The sequence below is a fragment of the Echinops telfairi genome, unplaced genomic scaffold (assembly GCF_000313985.2).
Source record: "Echinops telfairi isolate 266 unplaced genomic scaffold, ASM31398v2 ScPeMD7_2573;HRSCAF=3158, whole genome shotgun sequence".
Taxonomy (NCBI): Eukaryota; Metazoa; Chordata; class Mammalia; order Afrosoricida; family Tenrecidae; genus Echinops; species Echinops telfairi.
In genome coordinates, this window is record NW_022106471.1 from 10,552,804 (window position 1) to 10,574,977 (window position 22,174).

The following is a 22,174-nucleotide window of genomic DNA, read 5'->3' on the forward strand; positions in this document are numbered from 1 at the left end:
ATCTTGGAGAGTGGGTAGCAGGGTGAAGGCACACTGTCTTATTAAATACTTGGCATGATGTCAGCTGAATAATGGCTCTGTCTTCTTGAGCAGGCTAACCTGGGTCCCTTCATTTGGTAGTGGAAACATTCCCAACAAAAAAGGGCAAACCCAGTGCTAAAATACTGTATAAGCTTTTGCTTATGTCACTTTTGATAATATAACCGATGTAGGTTGCCTGATAATCCCAGATTCAAGGGGGTAGAGAACTAACTTCCTCCTCTTGAATAGAAAAAGAAGTATCAGGGTCATATTTAGAAGACTTTTGCATACAAGAATGGGAAAGATTTAGGACCATTTGGCAGTCTATGAATTCTGAGGTGCACTAGTGTTGGAAGAGGAAGCAACCAAAGAGATTGGAGTAACAAAAAAGATAGTGTTTTAAAATGTACATATTTTAAAGATGCGTGACACTGAGAAGTAGGAGATGTGTGTTTCTGTAAAATCAGGTGACATTTACTAAAGCAGGATAAATTTAAGCACCATATACTTAGAATTGTGTACATGATGTGTATTAGAGAACCACAAAGCTTTGATGGAGGTGCATAATCCAATGTTAAATTACTGGCTTTCTGAAGTTTTGGTTTCAGTTAGATTTATAGTGTACTGCCATGGGCCACAATCCTGTTACTATCCCTCAGGAATAGTTTAGATCAGAAGTGTTATGGTTCAGGATTCCAGGTTCTATAGTACTAAATATTTTGGTGGTTTGGCATAAAGAAATGCTGAATTATTTAAATGGTTTTAAGAAATATTTTGTGAGCTTTTTGTTTTTTCTTTCTGAATCATTTTAGATATTTATGCAAGCTCTCTGATCAGGAGTTACGCCAGAGTGCTGCTCGCAACATGGCTGATTTAATGTGGAGTACAGTGAAAGAACCTTTGGATACGACACTATGCTTTGATAAAGAAAGCCTAGATCTTGCATTTAAATACTTTATGTCCCCTACTTTGACTATGAGGTTGGCTGGGCTGAGTCAAATAACAGTAAGTAAGCTTTTCCTTATTTTTTGTCTGTTTGTTTGCCTTCCAGACTATCATTTTATTAGTGAAGCAAGAAACCCTGGTGGCATGGTGGTTAAAGCACTTCACTGTAACCAAAAGGTTGGCCGCTTAAAGATAGGTAGTTGGAAGCCAACCTAAAGATTTGCAACCTTGGAAATTTTATGGGGGTAGTTCTCTGTTTTATTGTCACTGTTAGTTGAAATCAGTCCAATGGCAGTGGGTCTGGTTTGCATTGGCAGTGTTTTCTGTAAGGTAAACTCACTGCCATTGAGTCAATCCTGACTTATAGCGGCCCTCTAGGTAAGGGTAGGAACTGGCCCCTATGGTTTGCTTTGAGTTGGCTCTAACGTGATAGCACCAAACAACAACCATCTCGCCAAACATGATCCACACCCTGCTTTACCTGGTCTTCCAGATGGTCTGCTGTATTTCCTTCTCTCTCAAGCCTGCAAACCAAGGCTTAGATTTACCGTATATATTTGTGTATAAGCCGAGTCCAGCACATTTTTAATGCAATTTTGTGGTAAAATTAGGTGCCTCTGCTTATATTCAGGTCGTCTTATACTTGGGTATATATGGTATTTGTTAGGTTTGTTTGATTTTAGGTTCTAGCCCCATGTTTGTTTGGTTTTTTTAACTTGCAGTGTTTCACTTTTAGAGAGCAGTGTTTTCAGAGAAGAGAAAGAGGTGGCAAAAACTATAAGGAGTTCATTTATTTTCTACACAGAGGCTAAAGATTATTGGGCCCCAGACTAAATTTTTCTAACAGAAATATTTGTTTGGTTTTTACAGTATTGCATATTATAAATAAGTAACATAAAAATAAATATTTGGGCTTTTTGGGGAGGTGGTGTGGGGAGGGGGAGGAGAGAGGGTAAGGGAGGAAGACCTAGGGTTCTTGAGTCTATATACTTGCTTAACAATAATTTGTTAGAGCTGAATAGTTAGCTGAGCCCTGTGGAATGTTTTCTCCAGTCTGCCTCTCAAAAACACACTGCTGCTGAGTCAGTTCCATCTCATAGCACCTCTATAGGACATGCTAGAACTGCCCCTGGGGGTTTCCAAAACTAATTCTCCAAAAGTAGAACGCTTCATCATTCTCCCGCAGATTGGCAGGTGCTTTAGAATTGCTGACTGAAGTTAGCAGCCCAGTGCTTAATCATTGTACCACCAGGGTTCCTCTCAGTTTGCCTAGACTATGAACTTTATTGCTTTACATGTTTAGCCTGACATTGTATTTTAGTTGCAAACTATGAATTATAGCATACCAATTATCCGAGATGAAGTTTAAGTCTTTGTTGACGTTTATGTCTTTTAACTGAGGATGTCATGTATTGATTGGTCCTGGCTTTGGAATGTGCTTGTGTGGATGTGTGTGTGTCTGATAATTTTCATACCAACTTATTCTGGTAAAATAATGCTTCACTTTACCAGGTTTAAAAACTTTTTAAAGAAGATATGTTTTTACTGTTAGGGTATTTTTTTGATTTTATAAAATTGTTGCTAGTGTTTCTGAAGTAGCCACATTTATTCATGTCCTGGATTTTGTAAAAGCAGAAAATACTGTTGGTGGTGATACAGCTAAATTGTGTCTTAATAATATATACTTGAAACTTTGTCCCTAATGTTGTGCTGCTTGCTGTCTTGCATTATATTTTTGTTTTTTTTCTTTATTCAGCTTTATGTTCTCTAATAAAGCATAAATATTGTAGAATGAGTTTTTTTGTGATTTAATATAAAGGAAAGTGTTGTGCTTATTAAAAATTGTGTGTATAGCGTCGCTATGAGCCAGTATTGACTCAATGGCAGTTAGTTTGACTTCTAGCTGTATCATTTAAAAATAATTTTTATCTGGTTGTTAGTTACAATCTACATTGCTTAATCAATTTGCCATGTTTATTGAGACTTGGTAATTTGTTCAAGAATCATTTTTGAAGAAAAATTAATACTCTTTTCTCTAATCGTAGAATCAACTTCATACCTTTAATGATGTGTGCAATAATGAATCCTTGGTTTCAGACACAGAAACGTAAGTAAGAACATTAATTTATGCATAAGTAAACCATTTAACTGTGGTCATTTATATGGTAAATATAATTGTAATTTTATATGAAATGTGTACTAAATATTCTTGTGGCTTCATTTTTGTGTAGTCTTTAATTAGTTTTCAGAAGAGTATATTGAAACATTTTCCTACAAATTTTAAAAAGTAATTGAAACCACATAGTGTTATTCTCAAATGTAAAAGGATACTATTTATATAAGAAATTGGAATGAATAGTGTGGTACTAAAAGTTTTTAGAAAGCACACTTCATGCAGAGAAAGAAAAGACCTCATAGAAAGTGTTTTACTGGGGGAAAAGCACAGTTAATGAAGCTCATATATGGAAAAAGTTTTTAAGGCATTTTTTTTTTAATTTTAAAAATCATTCTATTCGGGTCTCTTAAATCTCTTGTAACAATCCTTTCATCAATTGTTGTATCAATTACCCTTTTACATATGTTGCCATCAACATTTCTAAAACATTTTCTTTATCAGCCCCTCTTTTTCCGCCCGCCCCCTCATGAACCCTTGATAATTTATAAATTTTTATTTTTATATTTTACACTGTCCGCTGTCTCCCTTCACCCATGTTTCTGTTGTTTGTCCTCCTGAGGGATAGGGGGGTGTCCCTCGATCATTGTGATCGGTTATCCCTTTCTCCACCTTCTCCTCCCACCTTCCCCCCCAACCTTCCCCCTACCTTATGGTTTCACTACTCTCGTTATTGGTCCTAAGGGGTTTATCTGTCCTGGATTCTGTGTGTTGAGAGTTCTTACCTGTACCAGGGTACATGTTCTGGTCTAGCCAGATTTGTAAGATAGAACTGGGGTCATGATATTGGGGGTAGGGGGGTGGGGTGGACATTAAAGAACTACTAGAGGAATGCTGTGTGTTTCGTGGGTGCTATAGTGTACCCTAGCTGGTTCATCCTTCTTTGACCTTTCTGTGAGGGGATGTCCAATTGTGTGCAGATAGGCTTTGGGGTTCTCCATTCTGACCCACCTTATTTGCATTGAAATAGTTGTTTGTTTTGAGTCTTCTGCTGCCTGACCCCATCAACACCTCATGATCACAAGAGGCTTAGGGCTTTTCAACTTTGTGGAAATATATTTATACATTTAGTTATTACAGTATAGTGATTGAGTTTGTAATCTCAAACAGATGGGTAGTTTATCTTTTACTTGAACAACCTTAAGGCACAAGAAAATGCATCATTATATGCAGGAGTCTATTTTAGCTTTACTGTAACTTTTTTGGCGTTGATTTAGTTCTGCCCTCTGAGCCAATTTCTCAATTAAACTTAGCTCCTCGTGAATTTGAAAAGTAGAAACTATGTCTCTACTCTTCTCTATGGTAAAGACTTTACATTTTCCATTCCTCTTTTAGTATGGTTCCTATATTTCTTACCAGACCATTCATTCGCCTTTGACATTTTTTTATGCCCCTCTTAACATTTTTCACTTCAAATTGGTCATAACTTTGTATGTTCTAGATTATGCTAGGATATAGGTAACTGGTATTTCCTACCCCAGCCCTTGGTAACTAATAACCTTTGTCTCTTCCCATAAGATCATATAACATCTGTCATTGTGTATATAATTAATCCACTCAGCAGCATAATATCTCCAAGGTTAATCCATGTACCTGAACTTTAATGTTCTTACTTGCTAACGAATATTTCACTTGGTGAATTTACCACATTTCACGCATCTATTCATCTGTTAATAGCCACTTAAGTTGTGTCCACTTTTTGACTATTAGGAAAATGCGTCGGTGAGCACTTTTATCCCATCAGCCATGAAAGAGGATTTCACCTTTTTCATAACCTTGTTGTATTAGTGTTTCAGTGCTGTTGTAAGAAAAGTGTGATAGGTGCAGGGGACACAATTTATTGCCTCATACTGCAGAAGGTTAAAGTCCACATCAGAGTGTGTGGTTCTTGGAGGGGAGATCCTTCTGTCTGTCTCAGCTTTCAGCAGCCAGCAATTCTGGGTTCCTGGGTAGTTTTCATGTGGCATCTGTCTCTTCTCTATCATCCCTGTTTGTCTTTGTTGCTTGTTCTTCGATTCATTCATTCATTTGTGTTGTTATTTATTTATGTACCTTAGAAATGATTAGATGTAGGACACAACCTACTAAGATGTGGCTTCCAAATAGGATTACATTTGTGTGTACACAGTTAGATTCCAATACATAATTTATGGGGAACACAATTTAGTCTGTGATACTTGCTAATACTTTTATTATTTTTGGTAATACTCATCCCAGAGATTATAAAGAGGTACATCATTATGGTATTAATTTGTTTTCCTCTAAATACTAATTGATATAAGCATGCTTTATTCTTATTAGTCATTTATATTTCCTTTTTTGAGAACTGCCTACTCAGATAATTTGCCTGTTTTTTAATTGGGTTGTCTTGTTCTTGAACTTGAAGTTTTTTATAAAGCCTTATGATGTATGCGATTTCCAAATATCATCTCCCGTTCTGTGGATTGTCTTGTCTTTACTGCTATACAGAATTACTGGAGAGATGAACTGCTCACACAGATCAATGTCACATGGCATTAAAAGAAAAGGCCAAAATGCTGGCTAAGTCGAGCTGTGTAATTTGAACCCATGTTGTTCAAGGGTCAGCTGTAGACCCTGTTTTGTTTTGTTTGTTTGTTTGGTGCGGTGTGGGGGTGGGCAGTTAATGTTGCTTGTCCTTTTGGTATTATGCCTGAGAAAACATCAAGTCCAATCCTTTCCCTTGCGTTTTAAAAGTTTTATAATTTCAACCCTTATATTTAGATCATTAGTAATTGTATTTTGGAGGGAGGGAGAAAAAGAGGATCTGATACCAAGGCCTCAAGTTGAAAGAAAATGTTTTGAAAATGATGGAAACATATGTACAAATGCGCTTGATAAAATTGATGTATGGATTGTTAAAAGAACTGTAAGAGCCCCTAATAAAACCATTTATTTAAAAAAATTATGGTATTTTGCACATGTATAAAAGAAACTTTCTTCATTAAATAGTTTTGTTGCCATGCTTGTCAAACATTACAGCCATAGATGTGTTTATTTCTTTTTCTTTTTTTTTTTAGATGTGTTTATTTCTAGTTTCATAGTTCTAATCCGTTTGTCTCTCTGGCGCTACAATGTTTTGACTCAATGTAGGTCTCTTGTAGTGTTTGTTACCCTCCGACTTTAGTCTACACTTTCATGAATGAGTTGCCTATTCTGAGACCCTTGAAATGTCATAAGAATTTTAGTTTGGGATTTTGCATTTCTGCAAAAAATTGCTTTGAATGGATTTGTTAACTTAGCATCGTCTTCTGATCATGATCATAGGCTCTCTTTCTGTGTATTTAGGGTTTAAAAAAAAAAACTTAAGCACATGCTCAACTTTTAAACACATTTGGGTTTGGGTCAGAGCGATGCTTGTTGGTGGTTTGGTAACAACGACAAGCCGGTCTCGCTAAAAGTATATTTTCCTATTGAGTTTTGTCTTTTGCTCATCAGTGGAGACAGAGCTGTTCACTTTTTTAGTGTTTATGGATGTTACATAATGCGCTCTTTAAAAAAATTATTAAAACATTTTTTATTATTTTTAAAAACCACTTTATTGGGTGCTCATACAACTCTTATCACAATCCATACATACATCAATTGTATAAAGCACATTTGTACATTCGTTACCCTCATCATTCTCTAAACATTTGTTCTCCACGTAAGCCCCTGGCATCAGCTCCTCACTTATCTCCCCCCCCCTTCTCTCTCCGTCCCCCTCCTCCTTCCCTCATGAACCCTTGATAATTTATAAATTATTATTATGTCATATCTTACACTTCTGGTGTCACCCTTCACCCACTTTTCTGTTGTCTGTCACCCAGGGAGGAGGTTATATGTAGATCCTTATAATCGGTTCCCCCTCTCTACCTCACCCTCCCTCCACCCTCCTGCTATCAGCACTCTCACCGTTGGTCCTGAAGGGATCATCCGTCCTATATAATGCGCTTACTGGCCCTTTTCTTCTCAAGGTTATTTATATCTCTAATTAAATATTGCTTAAGTATGGTTTTCATCATTAAATATTGCACTTCTGTCTTAAAATCTCATGTTTTGGAATTTTTCCCTTTTTACTGTACTCAAATGGGTGTACTTTAAAAAGTCACTTTCCAAAATAAAATTCATGTTTTACTTTAATTTTCTTTCTTTCTGTTTTTTAAACTTTAATTTTATTTCGGCTGCCTTTTTCAGTAAAGGAAATATTTTGAGGTTTTTATCAACAGCTTCTAGAAAGGCTAAGTTAATCAAACACTTCATGTACTAGGGCATTCTGTCTTGATTAAAGTTTAATAGTGCAAGTATTAAATCACTGTAATTAAATAACTTTAGAATGAACTATTTCTCTGAGGAGAAACCCTGTGACTTAGGGGTTGTTATACATTGGGCTGCTAATTGCAAGGTCAGCAGTTTGTAACTACCAGCTGCTCTATGGGAGAAAGATGAGGCTTTCTACTCCTGAAAAGAAATAAAGTCTCAAAAAGCCACAGGGACAGTTTTGCCCAGTGTTAACAGAGTTGCTATGAGTCGGAAATGACTTGATGGCAGTGATTTTGGTGTTTTCTTGTTTTTTAAAGTAATTTCTATTTGTCAGGGAATGCTTCTACTTTGGGAATTCATTGTGGATAATGAGTGCTTATGATTGTACTTCATTTACTTCTCAACTATACTGATGAATAAGAATGATTGGCTTTATTTAATTATCAATTCATTCTGTTAATTATTAATTATGTAACAATAAGATTATTCATAGGCTTGCTGCCGAATATAGATATCATGTCATTCTATAGTTCAATCACATCGAGCAGTATTGTACAAATATTACCATAGTTTTAAAACATTCTCTTCCTATTTGAACTGCTTGACATCAGCTCCTTTTTACCTTTAATTGTGTATAGGAGCTCATCATCTTTAATTTGACCATGCAATTTACCCCAATATTCATATACATGTGTATATACGTATCTAGTTAAGAAGTTATATACAAGTGGGGGTACCCCCTCCAAAAAAAAAAAAAAAAAAGAATTGTGCTGGGCGGAGCAGAGCTTTCAAAGTATGCAATTTTCCCCAATCAGCAAGCATCAAGCAATTTGCTCTGAGTTAACAGTGCACGCAGTGATGTCATCTGGGAAGGTTCTCTCTGGTCACAGTGAATTTTTTTGGAAAAGCAGTTTCAGGAACTTCATTTTTTAAAAATTATTTTATTAAGGGCTCGTACATTTCTTATCACAGTCCATACATACATCCACTGAGTCAAGCACCTATGTACACCTGTTGCCCTCATCAATCTCAAAACATTTGCTCTCCACCTTAGCCCTCAGTATCGTTTGCTCATTTCCCCCCTCCCTCCTGAACCCTTCATAATTCATAAGTTACCTAGTCTGATGTCTCCCTCCGCCCTCTTCTCTGCTGTGCATTCCCCAGGGAGGAGGCTATACTTATGTCGATTCTTGTAATTGGTTCCCCCCTTCTACCCCGCATTCCCTTCACCCTCCAGGCCTCGCCCCTCTCACAGCTGGCCCTGAAGAAGTCATCTATCCTGGGTTCCCTGTGTTTCAAGTTGCTATCTGTACCAATGTACATCCTCTGGTCTAGCCAGATTTGCAAGGCAGAATTGGGATCATGATAATGGGGGGGAGGAAGCATGAAAGAACTAGAGGAAAGCTATATATTTCATCGTTGCCACCCTGCACCCTGATTAGCTTGTCTCCTCCCCAAAACCCCTCAGAAGGGGGGTGTTCTGTTGCCACCGATGGACTCTGAGTCTCTCCTCTGCACTCACCCACCTTTACAATGACATGATTTCTTGTCAGGAACCTCATTTTTTTGTGACGGTCGATTTAAGAGAACAGCATGCAGCTGTGAAATACTATTTCCTGCTTTGGAAAAATGCCACAGAAACTGTTGTGATGTTGAACACAACTTACAAGGACAGTATGATGGAAACCTTCAAGTGTATGAGTGCTTTTCTCATTTCAAAAAAGGTGAAATGTTGATTGATGACAAACTTCCTTCTGGATGTCCGTCAACTTACCGAATGGACGAAAAAGTTGACTGTAATGCATTTGGAGTTTGTTCCACAAGGTCAGACTGTTAAATCAAGCTTTCTATTTAGAAGTTCTGAAAAGATGGTGTAACAGTGTATGGCATAAAAAGGCCTGATTCGTGGCAGATGGGACTGGTTTTGCCACCACGACAATGCACCTGCTCACGCAGCCGCCTCTGAGCACCATTTTTTTTGGCCAAAAACCTCATGCCTCTCTTGCTCCATGCACCGTACTCACCTGGTCTTGCTCCATGTGACTTTTTTTGTTTCTGCAAATGTAGAGGGACATGAAAGGACAGCGATTTGACAAGGGAGGTGGTGTCAGCCCTCCAAAGAGATGTTTGAAAAATGTTTCCAAAAATGGAATTGCAGATTTGACAAATCTATTAAGTGTAATGAAGAGTACTTTGAAGGTGATGCGGTTGTTTTGTAAAAAAATTTAAACAGCTTTTGGAAAAAAAAATTCTTTTTTGGGGGGCACCCCCTTGTAGTCTATCATAATATTTATATTTAGATGCATGTTCTTAGATTCTGTATACCATTCTCTACTCTCTATTTTTAATGATTTGGTGGCTAGCTATGTTAAGATTATACCACATATTATTGTGGATAACTTAGTTGAATAGACTAGAGCAGTGGTTCTCAACCTGTGCGCATGACCGCTTTGAGGATCGAACAACCCTTTCACAGCGGTCACCTAAGAACATTGGAAAACACATAAATATTTCACAATATATAATTACGTATTGTTTTGTGATTAATCACTATGCTTTAATTATGTTCAATTTGTAACCATGTAAATACATCCTGTATATCAGATATTTACATTACGATTCATAACTAACAAAATTACAGTTATGAAGTAGCAACAAAAATAATTTTATGGTTTGACATCACCACAGCATGAGGGACTGTATTAAAGGGTCACGGCATTAGGAAGGTTTAGAACCACTGGATTTGAGATTATCAAAAGTAAAGGACCTTTTCGTTCTTCCTTTTTTTTTTTTTAATTTAAAGATCATTTTATTGGGGGATCTTACAACTCTTATTAAAATCCATACAACAATTGTATCAGGCATATTTGTACATATGTTGTTCTCGTTCTTTTCCATACATTTACTTTCTATTGAGCCTTTGGTATTAGCCCCTCTCCTCCCCCCTCACACCCTCATGGCCCATCGATAGATTATAAATTATTATTTTCAAATCTCACCGCTGTCTCCCTTCCCCCATGGTTTCTGTTCTTCCCCCTGGAGGGGTGTGTGTGGTTATGTGTCAATCATTTCAATTGGTTTCTTCTTCCTCTCCTCTTCACCTCCCTCTTTCCCCTACCCTTCTGATATAGGACCTTTTCAATGGTCTGTAAAACCTAGAGCAGTTGGGAGTTTCTTGAAAACATACAAGTATTATACAACTCAACCATTAGTTCCCTAGATGATTATTTACGTAAATACTCATCAGTTGACTCGATGAACAAGATGTGACATATATAAACAATAAAGATAGCAGTAAGAAGGTATGGACTGTTGGTATATATAACAATATAACATCGTGGATGACTAATACTGAGTGAAATTAGCTAGGTAATAAGTGATTGAGAGAGATGCTGTATATAACTATAAAGAATTATAGGAAATTCACCCAGTCTATATGCAATATGTATTAATTGTTATTATTTATAACCACTGTAGCATAGTGACAGTTGCACAGTGTTGCTGAGGGAATGGGATGTGGACAATTGGAGAGGGCTGGATCACAAAGTGCACAAATGAGCTTGTGAGTTTGTGTCTTCATTATGATAGTGGTGATGGATTCACAGATACAGATTCATGGTTCAACACAAGTTGTGTACTTTATGCTCCGTTTACTGTTTGTCCTTGATCTTAGTGCTCTCAAAATGAAACAACCCACTGCTAAATCCAAAGTAAATTATGATTAAAATTATAGGTTGAATTTTATGTCAATTAGTTATTTTAGAAGATTGGCAGATTTTACTAGAAAATGAGGGATTATTTTAAAAGCAAAATTAGTTTCCCTTCAATCACCTGAGACTCATGGTGACAGGCTGTCAGGAGTCGAATGTGCTCCATGGGGTTTTCAGTAGCTGATCTTTGGGAATTAGGTTGCCAAACATTTCTTTCCAGGACCATCAGCCTTTCAGCAAGCATGCTAACTGTGTTCACTATGCAGGGACTCTGCTGCTTTAAAATAGAAAGTTAATGTTTCAAAAGGCAGAGAAGTTGATAAATAGCCAATTAATATCTTTTTTTGGGGGGGGGGGCAATTAATATCTTAAAGACCACCTCTAGTGGAATTTTTGAGAGCCAGGAGCCAGGAAATTTGAAGTTGGGTTTTGGTGTAATTCTTTTATTAGTTATTTACGTCACCTGCTTTCATTATGTTATCTTAACATATAGAGCAGGGGTCCTCAAACTTTTTAAACAGGGGGCCAATTCACTGTCCCTCAGTCCCGTTGGAGGGCCGGACTATAGTTTAAAAAAAAACTATGAACAAATTCCTATGCACACTGCACATATCTTATTTTGAAGTAAAAAACAAAATGGGGCAAAAACATCTGGCATGTGGCCTGTGGGTCGCAGTTTGAGGACGCCCGATGAAGAGTATAGTGGGAAGTCTTCCTTGTGTTATGTCAAGCGCTTGACTTATGAAAAACAATACCACTAAATAAAATTTCACTTGCCATTCTGATCTCTGTATCTGGTTGAAGTTGTTATCCTTAGTTTTAGTTGTTATATTAAAACAATATTAGAATTTTTTTATATTGCCTTTTTGTTATGGTTTGTGATACTTTGAACAGTTAATTGTTATCTTTTGATGAACTGATTTGGATTTTCAACGTATTCTGCCTTTTAAATAATAGGAAAGGATAAGATTAAAAGTTTGATGATAGGCACCATCTCCTCTTACTTCAGCTTTTACCTCCTTTTCAAAAAGGTAACTGTGTTTATTGTCTGACTTTAGGTCCATCGCAAAAGAACTTGCAGACTGGCTTATTAGCAACAATGTGGTCGAGCATATATTTGGACCAAATTTACATATTGAGGTTTGTTGATGATAGGATTTTTTCTGCTCTAATAAGAGGAGAATATTTTTTTTAATTAAGTAAACTAACTTTTTCTTTTCCAGATTATCAAACAGTGCCAAGTGATTTTGAATTTTTTGGCAGCAGAAGGGCGGCTAAGTACTCAGCATATTGACTGCATTTGGGCTGCAGCACAGGTAATATTAACAGCTCACATTTATTGAGTTTCTCCTGATTACAATCTAAGTGCCTTTCCTCCCCGATGAGGTAAGTTATATTATCATTTCCATTTTATAGATGAGACCAAGAAATGAATAAGCTGGAAAGAAAACCTGTAAAATCTGACTTCAGAGTGCATGTCTGAATATGTTCCTTAGTAGACCTGAAGGAAATCAGAGTTGATCACTTGTAGGCTCTTCACAAATCCTGTTGGTTTAACACAGACCCTTTTCCTGTTCTCAGTTACACAGTCTCATGTGTATCGTTCTGAAAGTTACGTTGGTATGCCGCTTTTCTGTTTATTTATCTGTGGTTTATGGTATGCTTCTTTTCTATTATACTGTTTTGTTTAAAATTTTTTTGAAATAGGTATATATCCTTTATGGTTCCAAATCTATAAAGTAAATGTGTATGAGGATACAGTACTCATTTTTGTCTCTTTCACACATACAGTTTCTTGTTCTCTTAAGTTAATCAAAGAGTCTCTACAAAAATACCTCATTTGTATTGTTCTCTTCCTCTTTTCCCAAAGTCTAGCATATTAGTCAGACCTGACTTTTCTCATTTAGCAATTTATCCTGCAGATTGCTTTTAAGACTGTGTACTACTTTTCATTTTATGTACACAGAATTTAATAGTCTGTTGATGGACATTAATTTTCTCCAAAGCTTTTCTGTTATAAACAAGCTATCATAAGTAATTTATAGTCACTTTGCCTGCATACATCTTTATGTGGGCTAAATTCCTAGTTATAATTAAAACTATTTGGTTAAAGTACTGTATATACTCAAGTATAAGCCGACCCGAATATCAGCCGAGGCACCTAATTTTACCACAAAAACTGCATTAAATACGTTCTGGAGAACTCGGTTTATACACAAGTATATATGGGATGTTTGTGGCTGATAGTGGTTGAATGACAGCACCATTTGTTAATAGCTTCCACCGAATGACATATCTTTAAGCACATGATGATCTTTGCTAACGTAGGAGAAAAGTGGTATCATTGGTGTTTTCATTTTATTATAAATTAGGTTGCAAATCTTTGTGAGCCAATTTTCTATTTTGGGGCTATTCACATTAGGTGCTTTTATTAGTCAGGACTGTTTGTTTTATTATTTTTAAAAGCTCTTTTTATATTGGCAATATTGGTCTTTGGTCTTCATGAGATATGACTCTATTCTAATTCATGAATGGTTTGGTTTGCCTAAGATGGTTTTTTGGTGTGCAGTTTAAAATTTGTGGCTGAATTTTAAAGAAATTTATTTTGGGCCTATGGATTTTATGTGATGGCTTGAAGTGTCTGCTTTACTGCAAGATTGAGAATTCTGTTTTATTGTTTCCGATGTCATGTGTTGATCTAGCACTCAATATTTTAATTTAAAAAATATTTTTGTTACATAATTGTCTCTTCTATTCAGTAATTCTTTTTCTCATATATTGAGATATTGCATTTACGCTGATTAGGTTAGTTTTCTGATTTCCTAGACTGACACATTGGTTTATCTAGTTAGGGTCATACAAGGGATTGGTAAACCATAGCCTACAGGTTGGCTACCTGGGTTTATAAGTGAATTTTTATTCTATCTTTCCACTTTAATATCTTTATATTCATAGGACTGAAATAGTTTTCTTATAACTCTTTTGGAATTTACTGTTAAAATATTTTGAAGGGGTTTTTCATAAATTTATAAAACTTTGGGGTGATGGTTATAGTTTCTAGTGGTGCTAATGACTTTTCTTATGTAGATTTTTATGTCATTAGATGGAAACTAAATTTCCTCGTGGTTTGCAAGGGAACTTAAATATCATCTGATTACGTATTAGTAATTATTATTACTATTAATAAAAATATTTTGTGTGGGTAAGAGATTCATTTTATCACTCAAGGGTTGCTGTTAGTGGCCTTGAGTCAGTTTTGAATTTTTAAAAATCATTTTATTGGGGCTCATACAATTCATCACAATACATACATCAATTGTGTAAAGCACACTTATAATTATTATTATTACTATTAATAAAAAATATCACTATTTTGTGTGGGTAAGAGATTCATTTATTTCACTCAAGGGTTGTTGTTAGTGACCTTGAGTCAGTTTTGAATTTTTTAAAATCATTTTATTGGGGCTCATACAATTCATCACAATATATACATCAATTGTGTAAAGCACACTTATACATTTGTTGCCCTCATCATTTGAATCTTAATGACCTTCATATGACAAAATAGAACTGCTTCATAGCATTTTCTAGGGTGTAATATTTATAGCAGTGTAATTCACCAGGTCTTTCTTCCACAGAGCTACTGTATTTTGGTTAGCAGCATAATGCTTAACCATTTTTCTTACCAGGCTTATTACAAAGGTGTAGAGATCTCAAAGTTTTGAAATATTGATACATACTCTTTTTATTAGGGATAATATTTAGATTACTGCTTTATGAGCATTGCAGTATAATTTGGTTAATGCATTTCCATTTTTTCCCCACGTCTTAAATTGGAAACTTTGGATCCTATGCCTTTCTGCTTTTTTCTCCAAGTTTTATTGACATAATTTGCATATCAAGCAATTCAATGATTTAAACATAAAAAACAGTTGTGTAATCATCACCACAATCTATTTTCTTCTTACATTCATTAGCTCCTTGTTTCTCCCCAACCTCCCCTGCCATAGCCCCAAGAAACTATCAATGCAATTACTGTCCCTATAGATATACCTATCCTGGATTTCAAAAAAGAAAAACATACAAACAAGCAACCACCCAAACAGTAACAAACCAGAAAAGCCTCATTCAAAAAGGAAACAGAAAAAAAAAAAAAAGTAAAAATATGGAACGCTTCACTAATTTGCATGTCATCCTTGGGCAGGGGCCATGCTAATCTTCTCTGTATCCTTCCGATTTTCAGTGTGTGCCACCGAAGCAAGCACTCTCTGATTCTTATGGAACAATTAGCATGAGTGTCCTCTTATATATCAAAACTTTGATTTTTTTTCTTCCTCTTTTTTAAATGTAATTGAGTCTTTTTATAGACCTTTGTTAACCATTGATATGTATAGATGATTATTTAACATGTAGATATTTATTGGGTGCAGTGAAATATTTATCCATTAGATTTTTGTCTGGTAACTTATTATGGGTTAGATAAAAGCACAGCAACATAGATTTATTTCTTTAGTCTCATCAGGAATTCAGTTCCTAAATCTTTTAAATGAGAAATTGAAAGAGGTACCCATATCTAGATTTAAGATCCATGCCTTTATATAGACCCTTCTTTTATACAACCCATTCTATAGAAAACTGCACTTATTCTGCTGTTTTCTTGTCATACCTTTCTTTTTTAAATTTTATTAAATAATCATTTTATTAGGGGGCTCATACAACTCATCACAATCTGTACATACATCATTTGTGTTCAGCACAGTAGTACATATGTTGATTTCATCATTCTCACAATACCGGCTTTCCACTTGAGCCCTTGGTGTCAGCTCATTTTTCCCCTTCCCTCCCTGTTTGTCATACCTTTCTATATCTCTTAGTATTCATTAAATTTGTTCTTCTGAACCCCAAAATTTTCCCATTTAAACTATAACAGTTAAAGTAAGGAACTGGTGGGCTTGTATTACCAACCTGGTTAGCATCTGAGCATGTTGAACTTTTAAGCCACTAAGTCTCTTCAAACCAAAACTCACCACTGTCAAGTCAATTCCAACTCAAGGACAGACTAGAATTGCTCCTGTGGGTTTGAGACTTAATTTTTTGGGGGACTAGACAAACCTCCCTTTTCTCCTGTGGTTTCAAATTACTGGTATTGAGGTTAGCAGCTCATCCCACTATGCTACCAGGGCTTCTATTAAGGCTCTTTGTAGTTCATTTTCTTATTAGAAATGGTTTTGTTTTTAATCTTTTCTAAGATGTAATCTTTTGTCAGTTAGATTTTTTTTATCATGTAGTCTTTCCAAGAGTTTTTGGTGGCTAACTTTTAATATATATGAGTATGTATTTTTTTGTTTTATTTTTTCCACTCTTTAAAATAATTTTATCGAGAGCTCTTACAGATAGCATAACATTCCATAGTTCTATCAGATCAAGCATTATTGTACAGTTGCTACCAAAATCAGTTAACATTTTCTTTCTTCTTGAACTCAACTCCCCTTTATCCTCTCCCTCCCCCACCTTTCCTTTGTTTCCTGGTAAGTGAAGTGAACTGTAGAGCCTGCTTCCCGCAGTCATCTTTACATGGACTTCAAGCCATGTAATTCTAATGAGTTTTCCTGTACACTTTGAATTTGCTTACATAACACCAAAACCAAATCAAGCCCGATGCCATCAAGCTGATTCAGACTCCGTAGCCTTACAGAACAGAGTAGACCTGCTTGTTTGGGTTTCTGAGACTCAGCCTGTACAGGTTCAGATGGCTTCATCTTTCTTTCATGTAGTGGCTGGTGGCATCTTACCACCAGGACTCCTCCTCCCATAGAACGCACAATTTTTTTTTTTAAACATTTTATTAGGGGCTCATACAACTGTTATCCCAATCCATACACACATCAATTGTGTAAAGCGTATTTGTACATCATTTCTCAAAACATTTTCTCTCCATTTAAACCCCCGACATTAGGTCCTCATTTTTCCCCTCCCTCCCCGCTCCCCACTCCCACATGAGCCCTTGATAGTTTATAAATTGGTATTTTGTCATATCTTGCCCTGTCCAACGTCTCCCTTCACCCACTTTTCCGTTGTCTGTCCCCCAGGGAGGAGGTCACACACAGTTCCATGTAATCGGTTCCCTCTTTCCTACCCATTCTCCCTTTACCCTCCCTGTTTTGCCACTCACACCACTGGTCCTATAGGGCTCATCCATCCTGGATTCCCTGTATTTTCAGTTCCTATCTGTACCAGTGTACCTCCTCTGGTCTAGCCAGTCTTGCAAGATAGAATTCGAGTCATGGTAGTGGGAGCGGGGAGGAAACCTTTAGGAACTAGAGGAAGGTTGTATTTCTCATCATTGTAGAACGCACAATTAAAAGAGCCTGCCCACTGTAAGTTTCTTTGTGATTATGATACATCTTAATCTGACAATCTGTTTAAGCAGAATTTTATATATTTTATATAGCATCATTTATTATATTTAGAGATCATCATTTTATCAGCATATTAGAAATATGAGTGTATTGGCTAGCATCTCGGCTTTATTGAAAAAATATAACTGAAAAAAAATATCAACTGATTGATTTATGTGGAACAGTTCTTTTTGACTGTTGTGTCTGCTTTTATTTCCTAGTTGAAACATTGTAGTCGATATATACATGACTTATTTCCTTCACTCATCAAGAATTTGGACCCTGTACCACTTAGACATCTCCTTAATCTAGTCTCAGCTCTTGAGCCAAGTGTTCATACTGAACAGGTAATACATTCTGAACATCACGGTAGTTTGTGTTTTTTTTGGCATGAAAATTTATCTGTGGCTTAGTATTTATTTGTGGTTAGTATCTGTAGTTTATTTTTATTATGTAGTTTATTGGTGATTTCATAGGCACAAACCAGAGACCCCACTGCTGTTGACTGAGACCAGTCTTATAGTGTAGAATAGAAATGCCACATAGCGTTTCCAAACCTGTGATTCTTTCTGTTTTCCCCAGCAGTTTTACTGGCATATAATTCACATAACTCTGTGACTCCTTATGGAATCCTACTGCCACATTTTTCTTCTGCAGAGCTGTTCGTGGTTTCAAACCACTGACCTTTGGGTTGGCAGCTGAGTGCCTTAATCTCTGTTTACCAGGCTTGATTTTAAATAGGCAAAAAAGTTGTATTAAGTTTGTTGCTGCTGTGCCCTAAAAGCCTCTGACTTCGCCTTCTCCTTTTTTCCCCTTGCAGACATTGTACTTGGCATCCATGCTAATTAAGGCATTATGGAATAATGCACTAGCGGCTAAAGCTCAGCTATCCAAACAGAGTTCCTTTGCATCCTTATTAAATACTAATCTTCCCATTGGAAATAAGAAAGGTTAGTAAAGTATAACACATTCTGTAGTAACTTGTCAAAAATTTGTTAATCTTAAGTTTGAAGTATTTCTGCTAAGTTCTTCCAAGTCAGCCTTAATTTGAAAATGAGTTTGTGAACCAGAATGTATGTGCTAAAAGGATTTAAAAAGTAGAATGAAAAAAATAAATAAATAAATAAAAAGTAGAATGAATGCTTCTGATACATATTAGTGCTTCAAGTAAAGGACAGTAAATAAAAGTTTGACTAATCACCTGCTTTTCTACATGATTAGTCATCTTTCCCCCCCAAACCAGAAAAGTTATTTCATAAAAACTTGTATCTTTTGTGTTGGGCCGGGGTGGGGTGGACTTTGTTTTAGAAATAATCTAAGGCCAGAACATAATAATTGCAATTCTTTCTTTTCAGTTTCAAAATTTTCTACTGTGTCAGCTGCTCTGTGTGTATCTTTACATGTATAGCTTTCAAGGGCTTTCTAAAACTTTTTTTACTTTTACCCCAAGTTTTTCTCCTGATATCATATACTACTCTTTTCTTAGGCTTTTCTGTGCAGGCACCCACAACTACTACAAGTGGTGGGAACTTAACATTATTACAAGTTTCCCCACCTGTGTATCTCTGTTGATTGTGTAATAAGAACAACTGATATGCAGTCCAAAGCAGCACAGTCACTTAGAATGTTTCCCTCCTGTTTTTCCCTTTTCCTTCAGAGGAAGAAGAGCTCAGAAGAGCAGCTCCATCACCTTGTAAGTTGAGGCATAGAAATGCATGGCAACATGACCTATAGTTCATTGTGGTGATTTAAAAAAAAATCATTTTATTGGGGGCTCGTACAACTCTTAGCACAATCCATACATACATCCATTGTGTCAAGCACATTTGTACATTTGTTGCCATCGTCATTCTCAAATCATTTGCTTTCTACCTCAGCCCTTAATATCAGCTCCTTCCCCACGTTGTGGTGATTTTGTAGAGTTAACTGGTTTTATATAATAGTGGACCTTAATCAGTTTTATAAAGTTCATTTTCAGGAACTGTAAACCCCGACTAGTTATCCATCTGTATGACCCCTTTTTCTTGACTTGTTATTGAAATATGTATATCTTCTTTAGAAATGATTGGCAAATGTTGACATATTTCCAGGTTATTTCATGGCTACTGGTATAAAGCACTGACAGATAGGTCAAGGACTTTAACAATAATGTCTTAGGTCCATGGTAACTTGAATTAGAAATAAAAACAAAATCTTTTTATGTAGGGTCACCTGCAGCTAGTCCTCAAAGCAGTGATAATAGTGATACTCATCAAAGCGGAGGCAGTGACATTGAAATGGATGAGCAAATCATTAATAGAACCAAACATGTACAACAGCGACTTTCAGACACAGAGGTATGAAAACAGCATTTCTCCCTCTTTTCATGGTATTTGTAGGTTTCTGTCATTTGTATCATTTAAACGGGGGCTAAAAAAAAACAATCCATGTTGAGATATTTTTTCGTTTCTTGACTGTACATTTAAGGAAGTTTTTTTGAGGTTCTTTATTTTCATTCTTATTTTGTTCAAACAAATAAGAAAGACCATAGCAACCTTTTTAAGAAGTATGTGTGGATGCATTTCGTTACATTTTTGCTAGTAGTTTAAATATTTATATAAATCTGTTTCTGAATTCAGGAATCCATGCAGGGAAGTTCTGATGAAACTGCCAATAGTGGTGAAGATGGCAGCAGTGGTCCTGGGAGCAGTAGTGGACACAGTGATGGATCTAGCAATGAGGTGAATTCTAGCCATGCAAGCCAATCTGCTGGAAGCCCTGGCAGTGAAGTGCAGTCAGAAGACATGGCAGATATTGAAGCCCTTAAAGAAGAAGATGAAGATGACGATCATGGTCACAATCCTTCTAAAAGCAGCTGTGGGACAGATCTGCGGAATAGAAAGTTAGAAAGCCAAACAGGCATTTGCTTGGGAGACTCCCAGGGCCCATCTGAAAGAAGTGGAACCAGCAATGGAGCAGGAACTGACTTGGTTTTTAACACTGAGTCACTGCCATCAGTAGATAACCGAATCCGAATGTTGGATGCTTGTTCACACTCTGAAGATGCAGAACATGATATTTCAGGGGAAATGAATGCTGCTCACATAGCACAGGGTTCTCAAGACTCTTGTATCGCACGTACTGGGGACTTTCTTGGGGAAACTATTGGGAATGAATTATTTAATTGCCGGCAGTTTATTGGGCCACAGCACCACCACCAGCACCACCACCACCACCACCACCACCACCACCATCATCACCACCACCACCACCACCACCACCATGATGGGTAAGTTTACCTAAAATAAAAATATCCAGCTTATATTTTCAATAGGGAAGTAACTACGACCTTTATTTATTCAGTGACATGGTGTTAAAGACTAGTGCTGTCCAATAGCAATATAACTTTGTAAATACAAGCCACAAAGAGGTAATTTTGAGTTTTAATAGTGGCCACATTTTAAAAAGCAAAATACAAGAGGTGAAACAACTTTTCAATATTCAATAATGTTTATACATATAATTTTATATATAGTCTATATAAAAATTATTCATGGGGTATTTTGCTTTTTCATAGTAAGCTTTTAATATTGCGTGTGTATTTTATAATTAAAAACCTATGCTGGTTTGGACTAACCTCTTTGATGCATAGTGGTGTTAAGTGACCGAAACGAAAACCCCATTGCTCTCCAATTGATTCCAGTTCATAGCAACTTTATATAGAGCTTCCAAGGCTGTAAATCTTTACAGCAGCTGATAGTCTCAATTTTCTGCCAGAGGGTGCCTGCTGGGTCTGAACTACCAACCTTGCAATTAGCAGTCTGCCAGGCTCCTGTGATTAGTGGCTATCATATTGAATAGTTTAGGTTTTGTTCTTTGTTTCCTTGTAATAATACTTAAAAACAGATATAAGACTACTTAGATCAGTAGTTCTCAACCTTCCTAATGCTGCAACCCTTTAATACAGTTTCTCACGTTGTGGTGACCCCCCCAACTGTAAATTTATTTTCATTACTACTTCATAACTGTAATTTTGCTGTTATGAATCGGGCAACCCCTGTGAAAGTGTCGTTCGACTCCCAAAGGGATTGTGACCCCAGGTTGAGAACTGCTGACTTAGATGGAAATATTACTCAAATGAAAAGATAAATTTTGTGCATCTTAGGGTATTAATAAGTATAAGCGTCAGTGTAATGTGTTTATTGTGAAATACACCTATGATGCTCAACAATAAATGACTCTTGGCTAATTTAATGTGAGTGGTCGCATGAAGAAGGATAAAATAAAATTTCTTTCTCTTAATTTGTTATCTATACAGTGAGAGTAATGATGATTCTTATGGCTTTGCAAATGTCAGTTCTGCTCTGTCTGATACAGTTTGAATGGACTCAGTGCAGTGGGTTTTATTTCTTAATGTTATTACAAGTAGTAGTATTGGAGCTGACCGTAAAATATGAATATGTTGTTTCTCAGGATAGTTTTTTCTTTAGATTGGCATTTTGCCACATCTTACAGAATTGAATTGGGTTGCTTGGATGTACTACATATATGTATGTATTGCCTCTCTTTTTCAATTGCCACTTTATTTTATTTTATTTTATTTTTTTACACTTGAAATTTTGTCAATAGTTTTTCTTTCTTTTTTTTTTTCTTTAACATTTTATTAAGGGCTGATACAACTGTTATCC

General features: G+C 36.2%; 1 protein-coding gene and 1 non-coding gene across 2 annotated transcripts in view; one reads left to right on the forward strand and one right to left on the reverse strand.

Moving 5' to 3' along the window:
* Positions 1 to 22,174, forward strand: part of USP34 (ubiquitin specific peptidase 34) — a 175,820-nt gene that overhangs the window by 10,957 nt on the left and 142,689 nt on the right. The window contains 9 exon segments of the mRNA XM_004710200.3: positions 834 to 1,026; positions 3,012 to 3,073; positions 12,168 to 12,249; positions 12,333 to 12,425; positions 17,729 to 17,854; positions 18,328 to 18,457; positions 19,165 to 19,200; positions 19,713 to 19,843; positions 20,126 to 20,775. Coding sequence (XP_004710257.1) covers positions 834 to 1,026; positions 3,012 to 3,073; positions 12,168 to 12,249; positions 12,333 to 12,425; positions 17,729 to 17,854; positions 18,328 to 18,457; positions 19,165 to 19,200; positions 19,713 to 19,843; positions 20,126 to 20,775 — 1,503 coding nt within the window.
* On the reverse strand, positions 15,269 to 15,374 carry LOC115870912. Its single transcript, XR_004046992.1, has one exon. It is a non-coding gene; the product is annotated as a U6 spliceosomal RNA (small nuclear RNA).